The sequence below is a fragment of the Rhinoraja longicauda genome, chromosome 18 (assembly GCF_053455715.1).
Source record: "Rhinoraja longicauda isolate Sanriku21f chromosome 18, sRhiLon1.1, whole genome shotgun sequence".
In the NCBI taxonomy this organism is placed as follows: Eukaryota; Metazoa; Chordata; class Chondrichthyes; order Rajiformes; family Arhynchobatidae; genus Rhinoraja; species Rhinoraja longicauda.
Genome location: NC_135970.1, coordinates 24609956 through 24635590, shown reverse-complemented (window position 1 = coordinate 24635590; position 25635 = coordinate 24609956). Strand labels below are relative to the sequence as shown.

Here is a 25635-nt window from a genome sequence, read left to right as displayed (position 1 = left end):
AGAGAGACCCACTAAGTTACCCCAGCACTTTGTGTCTTTTTTTGGTAAACTGGCATCTGCAGTTCCTTACATCACAAACTTGAGGTAATTGTTGGAATGTACCTCAGCATCATGCTGCATATTTACATTTTGCAGACGGATATAAAATTTCCCCTCCGAGCCTTTTTAAAATCAGAACACAGGGGACTCTGTCAATCTAGTTCAGTGGAATTTTTCCATTAACTAATTTACATTTCAAAAGAATATATGTGACTTCAAAGAGGTGTGTCCTTTATAAATAAAACTATCTTGTCAGTGATGGGAAACATTCTTCTCTTGCTGAGAGAAGTTGTGTGACTACAAATTTATGTGAAGTTGCTGTTTATCCTGCATGTTTACTTAGTTATGAGTGAGTAGTTTCCTTTTTTAAATGTATTTTTATCTGCTAGAGAAATATCACAAACTGATTAATTAAAGGTTACAAAGCAAAAGTTGTATAGACTCAGAGACTTAAGCCTCAGATTAAACAAACTAGTGTGTTATTTTGCATGTAGGGAAATTAATTGTTTAATTACATTTCAGAGCATGATGTTAAATTATTTGGGCTACCACGGCTATTCAATGGACTTAACTCTTTGCAGGACTATGACTTCGCCAATTCTTTATGACCATGTGGGATTCCCCTGCTTCAAGGATCAGGGAGGTAAGAACTTTTATTTTATGCTTAGCCAATTGCCAGGCTGGGCTTGTACAGAAATTATTTAAGTGCATAAGAAATCTTGAAGAAAATATATCTACAGACTCTCCTAACACAACTGTCAGACCAAAAAACACTATTTATCATTTTTGTTTATCCTCAAGGTTAAGGAATGGAGTACTAGCGGAATGAGCAAAACCATAGCAGGGTTATTACACATTTTGCTACTGAGAGGCGAGACGTGCAAGTAAAACAGTAGTTGTTTTATTCTGTTGTAATTGATCATTATTAGTATCCTTTAGTGAGATTATTGCAGATTCAGAATTTAAAATGATCCATGTAGAAATAAGAAGTGCTTTCTTTCAGTTTCCAATGCTTCCTAGACCTTGACTGTTCCTGAACAATGGTGTAAATGGCAGGTTTGGGAATGGCTACAATTCTGCTGCGATCACTATAAACTGAATGCAAACTGCATTCCCTTCACTGAGTTCAATCTTAGTGGCAAGCAGCTTTGCAGCATGAACTGGCACAGTTCATCAGCACAGGGGACTACAGAGAGTTGCTCTACTATGTTCTGGAACAACTAAAAGGAAAAGATTAGAGCTTCACTCGGTTTTATATACAGTAGTTAATTATTTTTTAAATGACAATTGTGGTGAAGGAAATAGTGGTGCTTGTTCTGTTCAGTAACTTAGCGGGACAGGCAGCATCTCTGGAGAGAAGGAATGGGTGACGTTTCGGGTCGAGACCCTTCTTCAGACAGAAGAAAGGTCTCGACCCGAAACGTCACCCATTCCTTCTCTCCAGAGATGCTGCCTGTCCCACTGAGTTTCTCCAGCATTTTGTGTCTATCTTCGGTTTAAACCAGCATCTGTGGTTCTTTTCTACACTGTTCAGTAACATGTTCTGAAAATAAATCTCTGGTGTGATACTGTAAGAAGCAGGCCAGAATGTCACAGGCTCAGTCTTGGTTTATGCTATATTATTGTGTTATAGTCCCAGTGATGATGGAACATTATAATTGGCCTTCATGATGCCTGGGTATGTCAGGCCAGAGATTAACTCTAGTTTCTGAAGCTGATCACTGTAAGGAAGCTAAGTACAGCGATCTTGTGGGGATGGCTGGACTGACAATCTAAAGCACATCCGAGGATGTCTCGTGGAAACATGAAAGTCCTGAACTATTTAGAAGGTCCTTGCTGTCATTCTGATTGTACTCTGACTTTGAAATCCCCATCGAGCAGTCATGCTTAAACCCATCTGAGAAACCTGTGTTTGCCTGGACCCTGTGCAGATCCAGTGACTCCATTCATTTGCATTGAGCAGAGCAGCTTTAAGGGAGAAAGGCAAATTCCAGAAATACGTACAACTTTTTGAAAGTACTTATTTGATAATTTTATAAATTTAAAATTATTTAATTATTTTAAACATTTCAAACTTTTTTATTTTTAGTTTATGAAATCTTTAAAAGCCTGATTTAATTTTTAGTACTTTTTGATGCTTTAAATACTTGTAAAATCTCTGGGGAATGGATTGGTGTGTACAGTGTGTATGAAGTCAGGTGGAGGGGGTCACTGAATGGATGCGGGGGTGTGTGAACATAAATAGTGAGTGAATATGAGCAGAGGGGACCTGAGTGGTGTCTGGGTGTAGAGAGGGAGAGAATACAGGCAATGAAGATAGTGAAAATGACCAATGAGTTTTAGCACTGAGTGAGAGCGGGGAGTTAGCACTGACTGTGAGACCAAAGGTTCAGTAACTCTGGGTGGGTGGGTCTTGACAGTGAACAGGCGGCGAACGAATGCTGGCAATGAATGTGGATGGTGAACATGTGTTGCAGTGTGCAGCTGGTGTGGGGATTGAATATGAGTGCCGAATGAGTGTGTGTAATGAATGGATGTGAACAGTGAGTGAGCCTGGACAGTGAATGAGTGTGAACAGTGAGTGAATGTGTGTGAATAGTGAGTGGTGTGGGCAGTGAATGGGTGTGGTGCTGAGTGCAGGCAGTGTTTGAGGTCAGCATGAATGGTTTTCTTACTGCCTATCTAGAAGGCCAGATGGAACTACTGTAGATGCAGGCCATGTAAAGCCCCAGGCTAAATGCTGTGCAGCACTTTGGAATGTGTAATACCAGATGAGAAAAGTCTTTTTTTTAACTTAGGCACATCTCATTACCACTTTTCTGAGTTTCAATGTCTAGATAAGCATTAGAAGACCTTTCACTGTCCGGCGCGGCCTGGAACCAACAGCCTGACCGCGGGAGAAGATGGCCGGGGAAGGGAAAAGACATTCTGGCCTTCCATCACAGTGAGGAGGTGACTGGAGGAGACTCACTGTGATGGATGTTTCTTTTTGTTTGATTGTGTGTGTATTGCTTATTTTTATTGCTCTTGTTGTTGGACTGTGGGTAATCTTTCATTTCACATGTGTATGTGACAAATAAACTTGACTTGACTTGACTTGAAGAGAATACAGCAAGTTAGAGCAGAAATGTACACTGCATCTGCATGCCTGATTGTGAGAGAACAGAGCAAAAAACAGATCCGCTCCGCTGCTGTTTGACCTAGTCGGCTGGAAGCTTTCCACTGAATATATCAGGCAAAGCGGGAGAAGTCTTCCCTCTTCTCTGACATTCAGTTTTTATACATTGTACCACACTGCTTATTTTTAGATAATTGTTAGACAACTTAGACAACTTACAGAGCAAATTGGGATCACCCGATAGAGTGGTGCTTGCAACATCAGCAACAAGGGCAATTTATTTTCAGGATCTGTTATCATTGTCTTGCGATCTGCATTCAATGGCATTCCATTCATGCAAGGCACCATGTCGGGATCATAACTCTAGCCACTTTAAATAGACAAATCGCTTTGAACATCAGAAAGTGGAAATATTGAAAATTTGGATGATGTTTCTTCAGATGTCAGACTGAAGAAGGGTCTCGACCTGAAACATCAACCATATCCATCCTGTAATGGGTTGACCAAAACTGCACATAATGTTCCAAATGCCGTCTAACCAAATACCTCTAAAACTGCAACATGACCTCCATGACTCTTATATTCATTGCCTCCCACTGCTGATGGCAGCATACCATATGCCCCCTTTATTACTCTATTTGCTTGTGTTGCCACTTTCAGGAAACGATAGACTAAGACCCCAAAATGCCTCTGTACATCAATCTTGTTAAGGGTCTTGCTCTTAACTGTATACAGTACTTTCTCCTTGCATCCCAAAGTACAACACTTCACACTAGCTTGGATTAAACTCCAATCTCTAATATATTACATCTATTTCATTATTTTCTTTAACAGAGATTTCTCAAGTGTGTAATTCTGTGAAGCAGGAACTTCCTATTGATGAAAGTAAGTAAAGTAATATCTCTTTAACATTGATTGTAAATTATACAGTAGCTCGTATAATAACTCTTAGCTAATTGTTTCCTGTGAAAGATAAATTATGTTATAAATTTTCCCTTCATTTTTCTTAGAACTCCGAACAGTGCACCATTATTTATTCCCATCTCTAAATCATTAAGTCATTAATTTGGCCCTTAGTTAGGGTCTGATTGATTTACAATGGGTTTTGGTTACTTAGGGTCTCAGATTTAAATGCTTTACCCTTGTGATTAAATCATGAGCCATGTGCTCCCTATCATTATAATTTCTTACAGTCTGTACACATTATGTACACAATGTAAAATTCCTTTAAGAATTGGCTTCCCTGTATATCACATGGTATGTATCTCGATACTGCAGTTTTGTTGAAAGTTACTGTCTTCAGTAAAATATGTTCTATTTATACCTCTACCTGTGTTAATTTATGAATGCAAGCAGCAACACAAAGGACTACACAGATACCATAGTCAAATTTAGGATGTTGCTGCTTGAATGACTAGAAAGAAAGAAAATGCAAGAAAAATAGGCAACAGCATTCTCTCAGCAGAGCAATGAAACTGGATTACAGTGTGAGTAGCAGATACACCTGGGAATTTGGACTCATTGTTTGCCTCGTCTATGGAACATGTGGCACTGTTCCTTAAGGTGTAAAATATCGTCAAGGTCTTGGGAGAGGACACAGAAGAGTGATGGTGATAATATGGTGATAATAGAGAAGAGAAAAGAGATATGGTTGCTCAAGGTAGGGTGGGATATATATAGACCACTGGCACTATAAGTTATTGCTAAAATATACTGAGGACATGGTGTAGACCTTAACAAGATATTTCGGCCTACATTGCCTAAAGAGGATGGGAGAATTAATGCATGGTGGTTTAAACGGGGGAACCTAATGGCTGAGTAAACGTTCAGTTTGCAAATGGCACATGAACCAGTTTCACTTCTGAAGTGAAAGCAATAAACAAGGTGTTGGTAAAAGCGGTGTGATCTTCATTGAACTCTGAAAGCTGGTTCAGTGGGGAAAAAACAGGGCACGTGCTAACGTTAGGATGTCTTTCCCAAACATTGGGAAAAGCAGGAGGCTTCACCAGAGCTGCTTTTGGAGATTCCTGTAATACAGAGGGGTTGATGTTATAGTCACCAAAGGAAAGGGAACATCCTTCAAAGGTGCAATTCTTCAAATGGGCTAATGGTTTGATATACCTTAGAATCAGAAATGAAAATCTATGGGATGAACCATCTCGGTTTGTACGTTTATGGTGGAGTTAAAGGATGAAGAGTTGGGAACAAATGAAGAGAGCAATGATGATGATTCATGTAAAGGCAGCTTGTCAATTAAGGACATCACCCTACACATGAGAATGGACACCAATGTGAGCTAGTCCATGATGGAGCACGTCATAGACTTGGAAAGCCTGCACTACATTGCACTGAGTTGGACCAGGGTGATGCTACACACCTATTCAGGAGGGACCCTTCAAGTTCTAGGTTAGATGGACAGCTGGATAGCTGGCAGTGACAGTAGGTCCGGCTGCCTATTATAGTCATGGGCAACAAATGTGCACTGATGTTCCGGGAATAGACAGGATTGAGTCACCTAGACTAAATATATTGTTGTGGAAAAGATCACAGCTTTGGGAAGAGCGGTAATCAACCTACAAACCTGTACATCTTTGGAGTGTGGGAGGAAACTGAGCAACCGAAGAAAACCCGCACAGTCACAGGGAAAATGTACAGATTCCATACAGACAATACCCGTTGCCAGGATCGAACCGGGGTCTCTGGCGCTGTAAGGCAGCAGCTCTACCGCTATGCCGCCTGTGCCCCTGTATTCTTCAGAGATTGGAAGAGCAAGGGGGGCATCTTATTGAAGCACAAGATCCTTTAAAGGAGTATTGAATGAGGGAAATAGTTACAATATAAGAGGACAGTCATTTAAAACTGAGCTGTGTAGTAATTTTGTCTGACAGAAGGTGGTGAATCTTTGGAATTTGCTACACCTGAGAGCTGTGGAGGCTAGAGCACTGGAGGTATTTACAGAGCAGATATAACTGTTTTTGAAAGATTGTGAGCTATGTGGAGCAGGCATTGCGGAGCAGTTGAGGCATGATGCAGATGAACTTTTACCTCAGTGAATGGTGCGACAGGTTTGATGGCCCAGAGGCCTACTCTTCGTCTTTTTTTCTTACGTGTATTCTTGGGTTGTACCCAGCTATTTGGAACATAGTCATAGAGTCATACAACATGGAAACAGGCTTTTCGGCCCAACTTGCCCACACTGACCAACATGTCCCATTTACACTAGTCCCACTTGCCTGTGAATAGCCCACATCTCTGCAAACCTGTACTATCCATGTAAGCTGTCTAATTGTTTCTTAAACGTTGAACTAGTCCCTGCCTTAGCTACCTTCTCTGGCAGTTCATTCCATACACCCACTACCCTTTGTGTGCAAAAGTTACCCCTCAGATTCATATTCAATCTTTCCCCCTTCAGCTTAAACCTATGACTTCCGGTTCTCGATTCCTCTACTCTGGGCAAGAGACTCTGTGCATCTACCTGATCTATTCCCCTCATGATTACGTACACCTCTATAAGGTCACCCCTCATCCTCCTGCGCTGCAAGGAATAGTGTCCCAACCTACTCAACCTTTCCCTATAGCTCAGACCCTCGAGTCCTGGCAATATCCTCATAAATCTTCTCTGTATCCTACCAACTTGACAACATCTTTCCCCATTGTAAAAAAAAAATTTCTTTGGCTTGACATTTGTATTTTTACCTAATGTCTCAGAGTTTTTGGATGTTTAACCAGATTAAGGACGCTTCAGAAAGCCTGGTCAGTCTTTTTGAATATCAGCCTTCTAGACATTCCGAAAACAATGTTGTCCTTCAAAGGAAATGATACACAGGCTAAAAATGAGAACTTGTACATTTATGACCCTCTTATGTCTCATAACCAATGCATTGCCCTGTGGTGCAATCTGTGTTTCATGGAGAAATAAAATTGCACAATTTATGCACAGCAAACACTTAAAAATAGCACCAGAGATAAATTATAAGCTACTCAGCAATCATGAAATTGCACGTGCTGAACATGTATATACTAAAACTCTTGTTTGTTTGTTTGTTTGTTCCTGAACTACAGCCAAAACGGTACACGATAGCGCGACAATTTTAGGCCCACCTTACTCACCCTCATCCCTTTGGTGTTAATGGAAGAAGTTTCATTGAAATCTGTTCACATTTTAAAGTTTAAATCTATCTCCTAGAGAGAGAGGGAGGAGGGAGGATGGAGTGGGGAGGAGGTAGAGGGGAGGAGGAGGGGGGGAGGAGTGGGTGCTGCACCAATGCAGGAGAGGTTTGGGTCCAATGGGTCCACTTGGTCTAGTATAAAATAAAAACAGAAACTGCTGGAATTACTCAGCATAAGAGGCAGCGTCTGTACAGAGAGAAACAGATTTAAAGTTATAGACCCAATAACCTTTCATCAGAACTGGGAAATGTTAGAAATGTCAAGCTTGTTCTAAGTTGTAGAGAAGAGGGAGGGATGGAAAGGAAAAAAAGAGTTTGTCTGTGTTATGGTGGAGGCCAAGATTGGTTGTGAAGCTGAAGGTGATGGTGCTGAGAGAGGATAGTGAAGGTTTGTTAATTGAAAAAAAATGAGAGAGAGAATTAAAGCACAAAGTTGAAGGTAATCTGAAATATAAAGTCTCACAGCGCTAGAGACCTGGGTTTAGATCTGACTGCAGGTGTTGTCTGTGTAGAGTTTCCATGTTCTCCATAGGTTCCTGTTTCTTTGCAAATCCCAAAGGTATTCACATTGGTAGATTAATTTGTCTTCTGTAGATTGCTCTTTGTGTGTAGATGAGTGGTAGAATCTGGGAGGAGATGAAGAGAATGTGGGGAGAATACTTCACCAGCACCTCAAGTAAGAAGGTGAGACAAGTACTGTAACGATAGTCACATGGGATCAGTATAGATGGTCAGCCAGACCCAGTAGTCCAAAGGGTCTATTTCTGTCTTATGGGACTCAATAACTCTATTACTGCACAAGAAAATATCTGAATAAATGTAATTAGTGACCCTTGCATTATAAGCTTTTAAACAAATTAAGAATGGAACCAATGATCTCATTTGTTAATATTCTCACCTGGGACAAAGGTAACCGAGTATTGGAGTGCCTGAAGATAGAAAACATTGGTTACCACTGGATGATCGAGTGCCGTAGTCTACGTGCTATATCTGGGTGAAGCCAATGAAATATTTTGGAATTACTTGGAGGAGAAAATATAAAGTTTAACAATGATTACGATAAACTCAATAAATATTGCACCCACATATTTTCTCCATTCTAAGGCGCTTTGAGCTGGGGAAAAAGTTCACAACATCATAAAAGAAATCAAAGATGCAGCAATTCTCCAAGTACAACAGATGGTGAGTTAGCGCTCTGGGTGTATCCTGATCGATCACTTCAGATTGTCTGGGGGCAGGTTTTGCAGTCAAGATGCTGCTGTAATTATTGATAAACATCTTCCCTATCTACAATACTACCTATATTAGTGTCATTTATTTGAAGTTTCTTTGATTCAATGAACATCAAAAATAATAATATAGCTGCTCTTTTGCTTTAATATTAATAACTGAAATCAGATAGTAATATTTAGGGTGTGGGTACATGCTATTTTTGGCAATTATTTCTGCTGGCATACATTGAACAGCACTGATTAGGTCAGATGTTGGCATCATTACAATCACTTATATGACTGTAAAAAGAAAACACGATCAACAGATTTGTCTACCACCCTCTCAAGAGGAGTTGGAAAAACAAGGAATTGTTCCACAGAGGTATTTATTTCAATTGCATGGGTGTTATAATAAACTGCATTATGGATTGGTGACATGATTATATCTTCCTAGTTACCTAGAACCTGAGCAGCTATTCTTAGCCACTAAACAAGATGATTACTCACAAAAATTGCCTAACATAAAGATGATTAATCACTTTGCTCTGATGAAATTAATTGAACAAAAATAACTCAGACCGATTCTTCCCACCATCCTGAATTGGAAAGACATCATAGTTCCATCATCATCACAGTCCACCAACAGGATTGGGGGAGTACCTTCCCAACAAAGAATGGAGTGGTTCAAAATTGCATCTGCCCATCACTTTCACAATCGGTGATTAAGGATAGGTAATAATTGCTGCATTCTTGGCTCGTGCACTTCCTGGAAACAATGTGAGCAAAGGACAAAGTGGCTAAGAGGTTCCTTAGTGGTGCAGTAACATGTTGCTGCACAGGGAATCTTGCTAGGTGCCGTGAGCTCGTAGTTCTGTCTGTCTGTGTCATATCATATCATATCATATATATACAGCGCGGAAACAGGCCTTTTCGGCCCACCGTCCGCGCCGCCCAGCGATCCCCGCACATTAACACTATCCTACACCCACTAGGGACAATTTTTACATCTACCCAGTCAATTAACCTACATACCTGTACGTCTTTGGAGTGTGGGAGGAAACCGAAGATCTCGGAGAAAACCCACGCAGGTCACGGGGAGAACGTACAAACTCCTTACAGTGCAGCACCCGTAGTCAGGATCGAACCTGAGTCTCCGGCGCTGCATTCGCTGTAAAGCAGCAACTCTACCGCTGCGCTACCGTGCCGTGTCATAAATGGAAAGATTATAAATTAGGTCAGATTACCTTGATCTGCCCTGTAAATATGTGCAAGAAGATGTATTCAGCTTTCTGGAACAGAAAGTGTTCTGTCTTTGCAAAAGTGGAAGGCAAACTTTGAGAAGTTTAAAATATAGCTCAAGTCGGGAGGAGATTGAGACACACAGGGACACAGTGATATGGCCATGGTGACAAAACAGCTCTTGCCCTGTCCAGAGATTGATGAGCAATTACATGTGAACTAGAATCAGGAGCAGGAATATCTATTTGTCCTCATGTGCCTACTCCACCAATACTGATCTCACTAGAACCTCAGCTCTCCATTTATGCCTCCTATCCACAGTAACCTTTCACCTTATTTACCTTTACCGAAATTGGATTTGACAAATTTTAGTGAAGATATCGCTGCTCAATCTCAGCCTCCTTACTCAGTGGGCCAGATCATGGTTGACTCGACCCTTGCTCATTGTTTGCCTCTGGTGGGATGACTTTTGTAGTTGTATGGCTCCTACATCTGGCCAGTCATCATTCTTTGACGTAAAGTGGACTCGAGTGACAACCAAACTGCATGCTGCAGAAAGGCCTTGCTCACGGATTTCTTGATTATTTTCTGGTGGCTCATCCTGCTTGAAAACATCTAAAATATCATTAATCTATTTTTATAAAATCACTTAAAATCACCTTTGAGATATGCAAATTAAATAAAAAACATTAATGTCAATTAAAATTAAGTTTGGACAAAGCACCTATCTGAAATTAATTTGGTTCTGTCAGCTTAATCAACCATGACTGATATAAAATATACCTGGCCCCTTAGGTCAGTATGATTGGGAATGGTGAGGTGCAGTGAGGAGTGCATATGTGTGTGCATATGAACTCCATTGTGTTCTGAGCTTCACTAAGCAGAGATGTCTGATCCACAGTTCCTCACTACGATTCACATTGGCAAGTTCTTCTCTGTAAAGCACTGGCCTGCTGCTGAGTTTTATTCTCCCTCCTCCTGCCTCTTCTAGCTGCCAGCCCTGCCCTGCAACTACTCATTCTCTTGGCCATGCCAAGTACCACATGGATCCCCACAAATGCAGCATGCTTTGGAGGAACTGGTTATTCCAGATGGCTTGAAGTCAAGCTTTGGGTACTAGTCCCTGCAGAAAACAGCAACCCATTGTTACATCACAGCAACAGTCAATAGAAATCAGTGAGAAACCAAACAACAAGTTATTGATGAACATTTTAATAGACTTTGAGGGATTCTTCCTCCTCCCAATTGCGTCCATCTGAACACATTTGGATTTAGGTTTAGGTTTATTATTGTCACGTGTACCGAGGTACAGTGAAAAGATTTGTTTTGCATGCTATCCAAACAGATTAGATAATATTACACAATCAAGTCAGACACATGTATAGATAGAGCAAAGAGGAAGATACAGAGTGCAGAATACATGCCTCAGCTTTCAGCTACATCAGTTCCATGGACAAAGTCCAATAGGGTAGAGGTGAATCGAACAGTACCCTAGCTTATGGAAGGACTGTTCAGAAGCTTGATAACAGAGGGGAAGAAGCTGTTCCTGAGTCTGGTGGTGCGCGCTTTCAAGCTTCTGTACCTTCTGCCAGATGGGAGCAGGGAGAAGAAGGAATGACTGGGGAGGAACAAATCTTTGATTATGTTGGCTGCTTTACCGAGGCAGTTTGAAGCGCAGATAGGGGTCATTGGTGGGATGTCTAATCTGTGTGACGGACTGGACTATATCTACAACTCTCTGCAATTTCTTACAGTCTTGGGCAGAGCTGTTCCCAAACCAAGCTCTCATTAGCATGAGCATCAAGCACCAGTTTGGCAGTACTGGCATAAAAGTGACATTGCCGATTGTTGATATGGTCTGCCTAGTCTGTGTCCTTCCAGCAGGTGCTTGCATTGCACATGCTAACACATTTCCTAACATGATGGCTGGCTCAGCCTGCAGAGTGGTGCAAATTAATCAATTTGGCACCCTCTGAGCTCAAACAGCCAGTGCTGCAGAGCTGGATTCCATACCCACGCTACTATATATTAATAGATTATATCTCTGACCATTTCATCTTATTTAAAATACAATGGAGGTGCATGCAATATGGTAGCTATAAAATATGAAGGCTTCATGCATAACCACTCAAAGTATTTATGTTGTCAGAAAGAAAAGAAGACAAAGCTGTCATTTGAATAAAATTATGGATGGCACAATTTCAGAAGGGCAGCATTCATTGAAATGTCTGCCGAACAGGATGAGTCATGACATTTAAAGACCTGGAGGAGCAAGAAGAGCAGGAATGCTGTTTACAATGTTGGTGACAATGCCAACAGAGAAATGGCTGCAGGTATTGGAGGGGGAAATACATGAAGAGGTGGTGATGAGGAAGTATTCATGCTGGCACTTTACTGGCACATGGAAATGGTTAATTATGATACACTGATACATTCATTGCTGAACAGCCCCATATTTATTCTTGATACATTTTCATGCTGGAACTTTTCTGGCACAAGGAAATGATTAAATCTTAATTAACTTTTGCCTCCTGAATGAGTTTCTCTTCACAGTCTGGATAAGTCAATTTTCTATACCTGGCAGAAACATTTAATTGATAAAGATTTGGCCTTAAGCTTTCCTTATCAAAGCTTCATTGATATCTCGTCTGTCCTCCTATGGATTAATTGCTGAAGGTACATTTCCTGAAGGCCGTTGAAAATCCATCAATGGAAGAGTCTTGGCCTTCCATAATTGAGCTCAGGTGAATGATTTGGCTGACAGCTTATGCAAAATAACGTTTTGTCAGGATGTGTGGGAGGCCGTCTCATTATTACACTCTCATTAAATGAATAACATGATGAGATATTATTTTGCAATGTGAACGTCCATGCAATTGTGGTGAAAGAGAGGAAAGTTAAAATAAAACGTAATAGAAAAGGGGCTCTCTAGTGATGTTCTCCAGGCAGAGAATTGCAACGTGAACCTTTAGTCATTTATATTATCCTGAACGTAATCTTACATGCGCGTGTAATTATTATTAACGGTGATATCTGTGTATGTTTAATTTATACGAAAGCTAATTCATGCCTTTGGATCACATTATCTTGTACAACAATGTGAAAAAGCGCCCTTCCCTAACATTGTCACAAAGTGGCAGAGTTTTATTTCATACATGAATTATGCATCACCTCCTGCTTGAAAAGAGCATGTTGGATTGACAAATGCCATTGAGAATTTTGCAGCAAAAATCTGTAGAATATTAAGTACGGAGCAATTGTAATGTTAACTGTGTTGCTTGGCTAGGAACTTCTGACTCGGGTTGAGTGCAGGAAATAAATCACAAGGACTTGTAGTTTACAATTTTAATATTCTTGAATAGTGTATTGTCATGTATTCATCTCTATAACTTCTGCCACCTTTAAGAACATTCCACCATCAGACAGATTTCTCTCCCTCTCCCCGTTTAAGAATTTTTGAAGGGACCAATCCTTCTGTGACTCCCTGGTTTGCTCTTGCTTATTTACCATCCATTCCCCTTCCATGAGAATCTCCACTTTGCTACTAAGGGAGATGCAGCACAGGCTCTTCAATCTCATTCCTTCTTGCCAATCAGGAATACAAACAAAGTTCCCAGATGCACACAATGTGGGCTCCTCGACACTGGAGATGTTGAATGCAGGCTGGATAACTACTTCACAGGAAACTTCCATGTAGTGTGCCAAGCTGATGCTCAGTTTCAAATTCCTAGGGAGGTATCTAGTGGAGCTTCTGCTTCACAGCTCCAGCAATCAAGTTCAGTCCCAACCTGTGCTGCTGTCTGTGTGGAGTTTGCATGTTCAGCTTGTGGATTTCTCCTGAATGCTCTAGTTTCCTCCCGTATCCCAATGATGTGCATGGCAATACATTAATATGGCTGCCTAGATCATGCTGATGGAGCCCAGTACACTGTGTGTAGAGGTGGGGGCTCCCTGGAGCAGTGCTGGAGGCGGTGGCTCTCAATTATTACTATTTGGCCAATTAATCTTCAGAGCACAGCACAACTAAGCATTGAAATGTGAAATTGAAATGGATTGCATCACATCCAAAATTGATTTTTTTGTTTAGTTTAGTTTAGAGACACAACACGGAAACTTGCCCTTCGGCCACTGAGTCCGCACCGACCAGCGATCCCCGGACACTAGCACTATTCTACACACACTACAGATAATTTACAATTTTACAGAAGCCAATTAACTTACAAACCTGTACGTCTTTGGAGTGTGGGAGGTAACCGGAGGGGGAAGATTTTTTTTGTAACATGCAGAACATAAGATATATGAGGTAGACACAAAATGCTGGAGTAGCTCAGCGGGGCAGGCAGCATCTCAGGAGAGAAGGGTGGCGTTTCGGGTCGAGACCCTTCTTCGGGTATATGAATAGGTGAGATTCTTATTTTTGCCTTCTCCTGAAGGTTTGCAAAGAGAGTACCTTTGGGAATTTATTCGCGATCTTCTGCACTCTCCTGAGAAAAACAGCGGCATTTTGGAATGGGAACACAGAGGAGAAGGAATATTCAAAGTTGTGAAGTCTGATTCTCTGGCTAAGCTCTGGGGACAAAGGAAAAAGAATGAGCACATGACCTACGAGAAACTTAGCAGAGCATTGAGGTAACATTGTGCTACTTTAACAATCTGTGTATCAGGCTGAACTTCCAAACAGAAATGTGATTTGGTAAATTGATATTATTTTTATTTCACAATTAGGCACTTTTGACTACATACAATCGAGTTATAATAGGGAAGGATTATTCAAGGCCCTGTTCAGTTTACATTACAAGAAACATATCCCACAAAAAAACTGGAATTGTATTAACATCTGAAATGAAGTATGTTAAATGAAGTATGTTCGATAGAGTTGCAGCCTTATGGCACCAGAGACCCGGGTTCAATCATGACTATGGGTGTTGTCTGTACGGAGTTTGTATTTTCTCCCTGTGACCTCGTGCGTTTTCCCTAGGTACTGCAGTTTCCTTACACATTCCAGATGTACAGATTTGTAGGTTAATTAGCTTCGGTAAAATTGTAAATTGTCTCCATTGTGTAGGATAGCGTTAATGTACGGGGATTGCTGGTCGGTGCAATATCAGTGGGCCGAAGGGCCTGTGTCCGCGCTGTATCGTTAAACTAAACTAAACTAAACAAAACGAAAAAGGGAGACATTAAGGTCCCTCTGAATTATTTATTGATGCAAGTAAAACGAGTCAATAAAGCATCTGCTTCCTTCTTGAGCCTGAAACAATTCAACCTCATGAGCAGACCGGCACAGTGGACTTAATAATAGATTTGGTTGGCAAGGTGGGGATAATTTGCCTTTCAGAATAATTCTAGTTTGGGATGAATGGCTGTAAGAAACATTTTAGTGGAGACGAGGTACAGAATGATGTTGACCGATTACTGGGAAAATGTCCTCTATGGAATACAGATGGTGTTGTGAAAATGACTATATAACAGAATAGACAAATGTGTAGAGTTTTTTGGACTTGACTAGCCACTTGACTGGTACTTCATGCACCACCCTTACCATTAAATCGCTGCACTACTGTGGCTGCAGTATGAGATGTCTACAAAATGCACTGTAGTTACCAGTCTAGATCAACCCAATCTGGGTCTCTTCCACCAATGGACAAAGGCACCAGAGAGTTCAACAGCTGGTTTCCTTCTAAGATACAAACAAACCTGACATGGAAATACATTGTCACTCCTTCATCACTACTGGGAGAAATATCTGAAATATCTAGGATAGTATTGAGAACCAGAGGACATAGATTTAAGGTGACGGGAGGAAGATTTAATAGGAACCCGAGGGGTAACATTTTCACACAAAGAGAGGTGGGTGTATGGAACGAGCTGCTGGAGGAGGTCAATCAGGCAGGTACTATTGCAACGTTTAAGAAACATTTAGACAGGTTCATGGATAGGAGACGTTGAGAAGGACATGAGCCAAATGCAGGCAGGTGGGACTAGTGTAGATGGGATATGTTGGCCAGTGTGTGCAAGTTGGGCTAAAGGGCCTGTTTCCACACTGTTAGACTCAATGACGCTATGAGTTAGTGATGGGCAAAGGCTAAAGGTTTGTTTTTTTGGGAAGGTGCAAGTTCCAGAGCATAAATAAAAGTAACAGTGCAAGAAATGTTGTGGAAATCCTGTTTATATGTAGTTAAGAGATAGCTTTCTGCAAATCTTTTGCAATTATTGAATCACTCATGGACCTATCCTAAATACTGCTAGTTTATTAATGCCAATAATATTTGATTGTCACATTTTACAGAGGAAACTAATTGTCGACCGATCACTTCATTTTATTTTGCTTTTCAGACATTATTACAAAACTGGAATTCTGGGACGGGTGCATAAAAGGTTTATGTACAAGTTTGGAAGGAATGCATATGGCTGGAGATAAATATCCCCGTTTACTCATCAATTGTAACCTGATTAAAAATATGACCCTAATGGGAAATAAGAGACTACGCTAGAATGCATTCATGCACTCTTTGGAAACTAGGCTATCAGTAAACATCATAACTGCGCAATGTAATCACATTCCTATTACAGATCAAACCGTTACGATGAATGTTGTATTTTTCAAAAATTAAATAATCATTAAGCCCACAATATATAGATGTTGAATTGCACTGTGTTATGTTGCAAATCACTTTGTAAATACTCTGGAGTCAATGCACTTCAAAATCTCTGATCTACATCTACCTACCACTTTTGTTTTCTTGTGTTTTATAGACAACCAGTTGTTTATCTCTATTACATTTACCTACTTAAAGGGTACAGTGCAGAAATAAGCAATATACTTGACCTTCCTCCCATCTTTCCTCACCTATCCATTTATCCCTCTATTCTTTTCTTCCTTGAATGTTTGTTTATTTTCTCTAAGTGTAGACATTCAATTAATTTGGTAGTGATTTCCATATTCTCACCACTCAATGATTTCTTCTGAATTTCCTATACAGATGACCTGTAATTTTATTATTTTTCATTAGTCGAGATACTTTCCCTCTACTTACTTTATCAGAATATTTCCATATTTCCATTAGGCCAAATCCAAGTCTACTTTGATTTAAAGATGTACTTAAAATCGCAAATGTAACTGTACTGTTTCAGAAGGGAGTAAAACAAAAGAAAGAAAATTATAGGCCAGTTAGTCTGACTTCTGTGGTTGGTAAAATTTTAGAGTCCATTATTAAGGATGTGGTTTCAGGGTACTTGGAAGCAAGAGATAAAATAGGCTGAAGTCGGCATGCTTTTGTTAAGGGAAATCTTGCCTGACAATCTGTTTTTTGAGGAGGTAACAAGCAGAATAGACAAAGGAAAGTCAGTGGATGTTATTAACTTGGATTTTAAGAAGACCTTTGATATGGTGGTGCCACACCTAAGGCTGCCAAACAAGACAGGACACCATGGTAGTAGAGGCTATTAATACTTCTTATATTTGGCCTCATCAGTCACCTCATAACACGTAGAAATGGAAGAGAAGCAACTCAGTGTGACTTCTTGCGACAGGCAAAGAAAACTTGGGAGACAAACAACAACAAAAATACTGTGATAATAAATCAGTCCACAAGATGGCAGCATCATGCAGGTGGAAAACTAAAGGAGGTGCGTGCTATTGCAGTGTGGTAAAGATAGCTGAGGGATTTGAGGGAATGGAGAATTGGATGCGATAACAGTTAACAATAAATGCCAGATTCATCAAATTTTAACAATAAAGAAAAAATATCTATCAATATTATATTTACTGTACAATAATGACCAGGAGGCCCTTGAGTTAATACCAGGGTGGTACAGAAGGTATTTGGAATGTGTCCCTTAATCAGTAAGGGTATTCAGTACATGAGTTGGAACGTCATGCTATAACTGTGCAAGACTTTGGTAAGACTACATTTGGAGTATTGTGTGCTGTTTCGGTCACCTAGCTTTCGGTAGAATGTCATTAAGCTTTATAGGGCGCAGCAAAGATTCACCAGGATGTTAGCAGTACTCAAGGACTTGAGTTTAAAGGAGGGGGGGGGGGGTCTTTTTCTCTGGAGTCTAGTAGCTGAGGGACGACCTTATAGACATATACAAAATCATTGAGAGGTATTGATATGTTGAATGGTCGCAGTCTTTTTCCCAGGTTAGAGGTGTCCAGAACATCAGTGCATAGGTTTAAAGTGAAAGGGAAAGATTTAAAAGACATCTGACAAGCAATTTCTTCACAGAGAGGGTGGTGCTGCCAGAGGAAGCAGTGAAGGCTTGTGTCTTTTAAGTATTGCAGATACACTGGTAATGTTTAAACAGGTACATAGATAGGAAGGTTTAAAGGGATATAAGCCAAATACAGGCAAAAGGGACTAGCTCAGTGATAAAACCTGATCGAATGGATGTTGGGCTGAAGGGCCTGTTTCCATGCTCCATGACTCTATGATTTATTGCCTTTCATAAGGAACAGGAGTAGAATTAGGCCATTCGGCCCATCAAGTCTACTCCAGCATTCAATCATGGCTGATCTATCTCTCCCTCGTAACCCCATTCTCCTTTCTTCTCCCCATAACCTCTGACACCTGTACTAATCAAGAATCTATCTATTTCTGCTTTAAAAATATCCACTGGCCTCTACAGCCTCCCGTGGCAAAGAATTCAACAGATTCAACACCAGTATAGTAAAAAAATAAAAAGGATAAATACAACTAAATAAGAAATACAAATAAAGACATCACAAACCATGTAAAGCACCACTTAATTTATTATGTTAGAAAATATCATGCAACAAAACATTCACAGTCTGAGAATGTGGTTAAGTCTGACCACTAGTTTATGAGTGGCATGCCAGAGAGGCAGGCCACCGCATCAGGTGCCAAACTCTAAGCGTGAAGAGGAGAGAGAGTTCCTGTTTATTGCAGAGTTCACTTCATAATCTGAAACAGGTGGAAGACTTCTCTGAAAAACACAATCTGCAAGAGAAAGGTAAGAAATAGCTCTTCTGTGTTAATGCATGTAAAATTACTGTTTTAACTTGATAAATCACATTATATCAACTTATATGTATGTTTACTCATCTTTAGTAGTTCAGCTGCATAGAAATTATCTTTTCATCACAATAAACGTCAGCCATAGCATTATATATTATAATATATATTTTAATATTCATTAAAATGTAAAATAATAAAAGTGTAATGGCCAACAGAACTCCACCATGCTGTTGAGCACATTGATACAAGCTAAAAGAAAAATAACATTGTTGAAAATATTTAAATAAAAATCAATGAGAGTGTAAACAATTGAAAAAATATTTCACACAGTCAGTTTAATTGATGTACTACTATTAAGGTGATTTTTATTTAAATATTTTAAAATTAGAATATTTATGAAATAATTGTATTTGGCTGCTTTTCTAAACATCGCTGGATTTTAGATTATGTTGCAGTTTATATTATAACTTACTTTAGAAGGAACTCTAACAAAAATGAGAAGAGTTGGTAGGGAGCATCTCCTAGTTAATGGAGAATTGGATTGTCTTTGTGAAATAGTGGGGTTGATTTCAGTGAAATTTCCACCAAATGACTGATCTTTGAGAAAGTAGAGAGAACTATTCATAAATTTGGTTTATTTTACTAAAATCCTTTTACCAAAAATGTAATTTAATATTAACATTTACTTTAATTTAATTGAGATATATAGCATAGAAACAGGACCTTCGGCCCACTGGGTCCACACTGATCATCGATTACCTGTTCACACTAGTTCTACGTTATTCCACTTTCTCATTCTACACACTTCCTACACACTAGGGGCAATTTAGAGAGGCCAGTTAACCTACACTGCTGATAACTATTTGACAATACGTTTATCTTCAGTGCTTCAAGATTTTCAAGATTTTATTAAGTCCAGACTCATTAACATTAACCTCTAACATGGTGGATTGATGTTGTTAATGTTTTGAAATTGCACTCCTTAAAAAAGGCAAGAAAATCTTTAAGATACTCCAATATTTCTGTTTTCAGTTACCTTGCGTCAGGGTAGCTCTAGATAAAGTATAATAAGTATATATGTAGTAAATAATTTGTATGGGATTCAAGACATTCCACACATTTCTTGTATTGGGTCTATCCTTTAGTTAAACAGCAGGACAAATATTGTGACTCCTTAATGTATTCTTTACTGCTTTTTAAGTCCACTTGAAGCAATTGCATAATTGTATATCCTGATTCTTTTTCCAGCTAAGTTGCTGGTATTTATGCTGGTATCAATGCAGAATATTGCATAATACCAAAGTGTGCTAAAGAATCACAACCAACATTCTCTTCAATTGTCCTTTGTCTACATTCAATAGGTGTATGCTTACAGTACAAAACTACATAATATGTTGCAGCCAATGCAGGAGTACTTTGTGTCAACAGCTATGGAATAGAATAAAAATATTACCTTTGAGGACTACATCAATAACTGATGGTGTCTGTCTCATTACACAAATGGTATTTTCTGTGTTTTATCTCAAAACAGCTAAGGGCGTTGAATAAATGTAGTTAGTTAGATCACTCTTATAGATTGGTGTCACTTTAGTGGAGCATACTAACCACTCAAATAAATCCAGCTGTTAAAGAGACACAAGAGATTGCAGACCTTGAATGATGAGCAAAAATCAATGTGCTGGAGAAACGCAGTGAGTCAGGCAGCATATTAAAGGGAATGGACAGGCGACGTTTCGGATCAGGACTATTCTGCAGATGGATTGGAATAGGGGAGAAGAAAGCTGGAAAAGCAGTGGGTAGGGGGCAAAGCCTCACAAGCGAAAGGTGGATACAGGTGAAGTGGGGGTGGTTGGTTGGCAGATGGGAGGGGTCAGTAACAAAGGGTAGAAGTGAAAAGGGTAGAAGTGAAAAGGAGACAAAAGTTGTTAGATGAAAAAGAAGAGGAGTGAAATGTAGAGCCAGAGAGAGGGATGTGGATGGAAGCATCCCCACTTACCAAATGTTCCTTTGCCCACAAAGTACTTCAATGAAATTTAGCAAGTTCCTGTCCAATACCATCAAAGTTGTCCTTGCCCCAATTCAGAATTTTAACTTGGTGTTCTGCCCTGACTTTATCCATAACAATTTTAAAGCTAATAGAACAGTGGTCGCTGATCCTACGGATACTTCAGTCACTTGTTCTTCAAAGTAAATCAAACTTTGCCCTCTCCCGTGAAGGACCCTCTACATATTGTCTGAAGAAATGTTTTTGAACACACCAACAAATTACAATCTATATAATAACCCTTGGCACCATGACAGCCTCAGTCAACATTGGGAAAGGTTAAATCCCCTACTAAGACAACCTTATTAGTCTTGCAGCTGCCTGCAATCTCCCAGCATATTTGTTTTTCTAATTCCCTTGACTATTTGGGGACTATCGTACACTCTCAACAAGGTGATCATCCCTTTTCAGCTCAAAGCTTCATCCTTACAGCCCCACTGGACGATCCATCAACAATGGCATCTCGAATTATTGCCAGTTTTCCCCGGAAGCTCAGGTTTCCTCCCGCACTCCAAAGACCGAGAAGTTTCTAGGCCGACTGGCTTCGGTAAAATTGGAAATTGTCCGTAGTGTGTGTAGGATAGTGTTAATGTGTAGGGATCACTGGTCGGCACGGACTTGGTGGGCAGAAGGGCCTGTTTTCACGGTGTATCTCTAAACTGAACCAACCAATAAAGCAACACCCCCTGCTCTTTTATCCCCACCTCTATCTCTCCTTTATCACCTGTGTCCTGGAACATTAAGCTGCCGGTGCTGTCCGTCCCTTAGCTAGGTTTCCATAATGCCTCCACCGTCCCCGTCAATTGTACCTATCCACGCCCTGAGTTCATCCGCCTTACCTGTCAGGCCTCTCACATTAAAATATATGCAATTCAATCCAGCAGTCCATCCTCGCTCCTAGTCATGCCCCCTGTCTATTCTGTCCATTGAACTTTCTTCATCACCTTCCATACTGACTACCAGGCTCTCACCTGCCTCAGTCCTGCATTGAATTTCTCTCTCCCCCACCCCCATCTCACATCCCATGCTAATCTCTCTCATCATTGAGGTTAAGACAAATGGCTAGGTTCATCCTTCTCTTATTTTTGAACACATGCATAACATTTTCAGTTCTTTCCGGGTCATCAAAAGACCTCTGAGGCAACTTTACATTAGTCCGCTGATGGGAGACTGTGTGGAAGAGGCTGTTTCACATTCTGACAGAGTGTCAAGCAGATTAAGTTACATTTAACTTTCTCATCAGGATTAGACCTGATTAATTTTATGCCTCTTGGAATTAAAAGCACAATGTTCACTTTGCAGTTAGAATGTAAGTTTTATAAATTAAAATTAAGTGCAAAAGAGATTAACTTAAATAAAAGGCATGAAAAGTGATCCTATTTTAATCAAAATCACTCTTATGTCTCTATTAGATATCACTTTCTAATGGAAATGGAGATGCCGATGCAAATAATACTTGAATATTTCAGGAATTCAGAAACCAGGCCAGCAATAAACGTCCAAAAGGAAGCCAAGATTTCAGCGGCAAAGGTTTTTGAGTCACAGACTGTTCAGCCAGTTCATGGTCTAATGTGGCAAATGTCACCTCCTCAAATCAAGCTGCCGGGAACTACATGTTTGGAGACATTGCCCTTGGACAAGAAGACATTGGAAGATAAGTCTCTGGAACACATGGCTTTAGAGGTAATCCCGCCAAAGGCCAAGTTTTATGACTATAGGCATGTGGAAACAAAATCTTTGGAAGATCACGTGCTAAGATTACAAAATCTCTGTCGCATTTGTGGAGTTTCCTTTAATACTAACAGCTATGACATGAAATACCCAGTCAATGGGCCGGTTGACGATGTCACACAAGAGGTTCTTAGGAAAATGGGATATGGAAATAGTTTTTGGCCAGAGCTCATCCACAACACATTTAATATCGATGTGCAGGTGGATTCAGAGGCCAGACATCCCACCCACTTTTGCTACCACTGCTGGCGGATTGTTATTCAGACAATCAACAACACAACTAACGAAGATGCATTTTTTCCCATCAGCACAATTGTTCAGTGGAAGCCACACTCCAATTTTTGCAAAGTTTGCAACTTTCAAAGTGGGACTCGCAAACGGAAAGTTCTCAAACGAAGTCCACCAGCCGCAAAGAAGCCCAAAACGGCAGTCGATATATCAAGAGTTACTAAAAGAAAAGATAAAATAAATTCAACAAGTATTCTGTTGGCCAAAAAGATTGTTAACTGCAAGAAGATCCACCTAAATTCAAAGCTCCTTATGCTCGATTATCCCAATAACTTTATTCAGTCAGTGTCATGCCAGGTCTGTGAGCATTTACTGGCTGACCCAATGCAATCACCATGCAAGCATCTTTTCTGCAGAACATGCATTCTCAAATGCACTGCAGTGCTAGGAAAATATTGTCCCGTTTGCAGGTTCCCATGTGATCCCACAGAGTGTAGAAGCCCCGTAAAATCATTTGTAAGTGTTCTCAATTCATTGGCTTTAAAATGTCCAGTGGAAGATTGTGGAGAGGAGGTGAGACTTGGCGAATATCCCAACCATGCCAAGAATCACAAAGAGAAAAGAATGCTGCACGCCTACTCACAAACAAACAAGGGTGGCCGGCCAAGACAACACTTACTCTCTCTAACTCGCCGGGCCCAGAAACATCGGCTGCGATATCTCAAAGTTCAGGTGAAGGCATTTGCAGAAAAGGAGGAAGGTGGTGATGTGAAGTCAGTGTGCCTTACTCTGTTCTTGCTGGCATTGAGAGCTGGAAACGAGCATAGGCAAGCAGATGAACTGGAAGCTCTCATGCAAGGACATGGGTCAGGGCTGAAGCCAGCAGTCTGTCTTGCCATTAGGGTTAGTACATTTCTAAGTTGCAGTCAGTATCATAAAATGTATAAAACCGTCAAAGCATCAACCGGGAAGCAAATATTCCAACCGCTGCATGCACTCCGAAGTGTAGAGAAAACCTTGTTGCCGGGTTATTATTCATTTGAATGGGAACCTCCTCTACCACAAGTCTCCACCAACACTGAAGTAGGGATAATAGATGGTACTTGTGGTTGGACACACTGTGTTGACGAATATCCAATGGAAACAATTTCAAGACGATTTAGGTACGATGTGGCACTAGTAGCAACACTGAAAGATCTTGAAGATAATATTTTGGAAGGTTTAAAATGCCAAAATATTGATGAGTATTTGGGTGGACCATTTACAGTGGTAATCAAAGAATCTTGTGATGGAATGGGTGACGTTAGTGAAAAACATGGATGTGGTCCTCCAGTTCCAGAGAAGGCAGTGAGGTATTCCTTCACAATCATGACTATAAGCGTGGAGAATGAAAATGGTGAGAAAGTGAAAGTCTTTGAAGAGCTAAAGCCAAATTCTGAGATGTGCTGCAAGCCACTTTGCCTGATGCTGGCAGATGAATCTGACCATGAAACCATGACGGCAATTCTGGGTTCACTAGTCGTCGAAAGAGAAGCAATGAAAAGCAGCGACTTAATCCTTGAAATTGGAGATTTGCCCAGATCCTTTAAGTTTATCTTTCAAGGCACGGGTTATGACGAGAAGCTGGTCCGTGAGTTGGAAGGTCTTGAAGCATCAGGCTCGATGTATGTGTGTACGCTATGTGATTCCACTCGAAGCGAAGCTTCTCACAATTTGACCCTTCACTCCATAACAAGAAGCCATGAAGAGAACTTAGAGCGCTATGAGGTTTGGCGCACAAATCCATATCAGGAGACAGCGGAAGAGTTACGTGACAGGGTGAAGGGGGTTTCAGCAAAAGCATTTATTGAAACAAAGACCTCCATTGATGCTCTGCACTGTGACATTGGCAATGCAACAGAATTCTACAAGCTGTTCCAGGATGAGATTGGAGAGTTGCACAAAAGTCCTAGTCCATCTAAGGAAGAAAGGAAAAGGTGGCAGGCAATGCTTGATAAACATCTCAGGGAAAAAATGAACCTGAAACCTATCATGAGGCTGAATGGAAACTTTGCAAGGAAACTAATGACTGAACAGACTGTGGAAGCAGTGTGTGAATTGATGCCTTCTGAAGAAAGACGAGAGATTCTCAGGGAGCTGATGCACCTTTACACACTCATGAAACCTGTGTGGCGATCCACATTCCCACTCAAAGAATGTCCAGATCTTGTTTGTCAGTATAGCTTTAATTCCCAGAGATTTGCAGAGCTGCTTCAGACAAAGTTCAAGTACAGATATGATGGGAAGATCACCAACTACCTTCATAAGACTTTGGCTCATGTCCCTGAGATCATTGAAAGAGATGGCTCAATAGGGGCATGGGCAAGTGAAGGCAATGAATCGGGCAACAAACTCTTTCGCCGTTTCAGAAAAATGAATGCAAGGCAGTCCAAGACCTATGAGCTGGAAGATATTCTGAAGCACCACTGGTTGTATACTTCAAAATATTTACAGAGGTTCATAGAAGTGCCAAATGCATTGGAACCCGCAACCAGGCCATTTGTACCAGATAAAGTAATCAGCCAAGATAATTCAATAAATGAAAATAATTCCAATAATTTTTAAGTTGAGTTCTAGGAGCTGAAATCGGTTCTAAGTATTTTTAACCACAGGAGGCTGAACAGTCTGTAGTCTGGAGGTTTACTGTGGCCAAGCCTGGGGAGCAGAGATGGTGTTGATGAAGAAATCCCAGTAGTGTTATTAAAAGAATATGGTCACTGTTTGATGGACAAGGCCAGTTGATAACTGCATGTCTCAACTGCAGCCAAAGTGGAAAGTAATCACAAATTAGTGAGCATTTCAGTGTTGTTTGGATCTTGTGAGGCAATCACAGAAA

General features: G+C 40.4%; 2 protein-coding genes across 2 annotated transcripts; both read left to right on the top strand.

The window, feature by feature from the left end:
• Nucleotides 1–649: 649 nt before the first annotated feature.
• On the top strand, nt 650–16197 carry ehf (ets homologous factor). Its single transcript, XM_078414903.1, is given in 6 exon segments — nt 650–682; nt 1060–1198; nt 1201–1269; nt 3992–4042; nt 14210–14405; nt 16113–16197. Coding segments are annotated over 6 exon segments (573 nt in total).
• Nucleotides 16198–22226: 6029 nt separating this feature from the next.
• Nucleotides 22227–25364, top strand: rag1 (recombination activating 1). Its single transcript, XM_078414807.1, has one exon. The coding sequence runs from the start codon at nt 22227–22229 to the stop codon at nt 25362–25364; it is 3138 nt and encodes a 1045-aa protein (XP_078270933.1).
• Nucleotides 25365–25635: the final 271 nt, after the last annotated feature.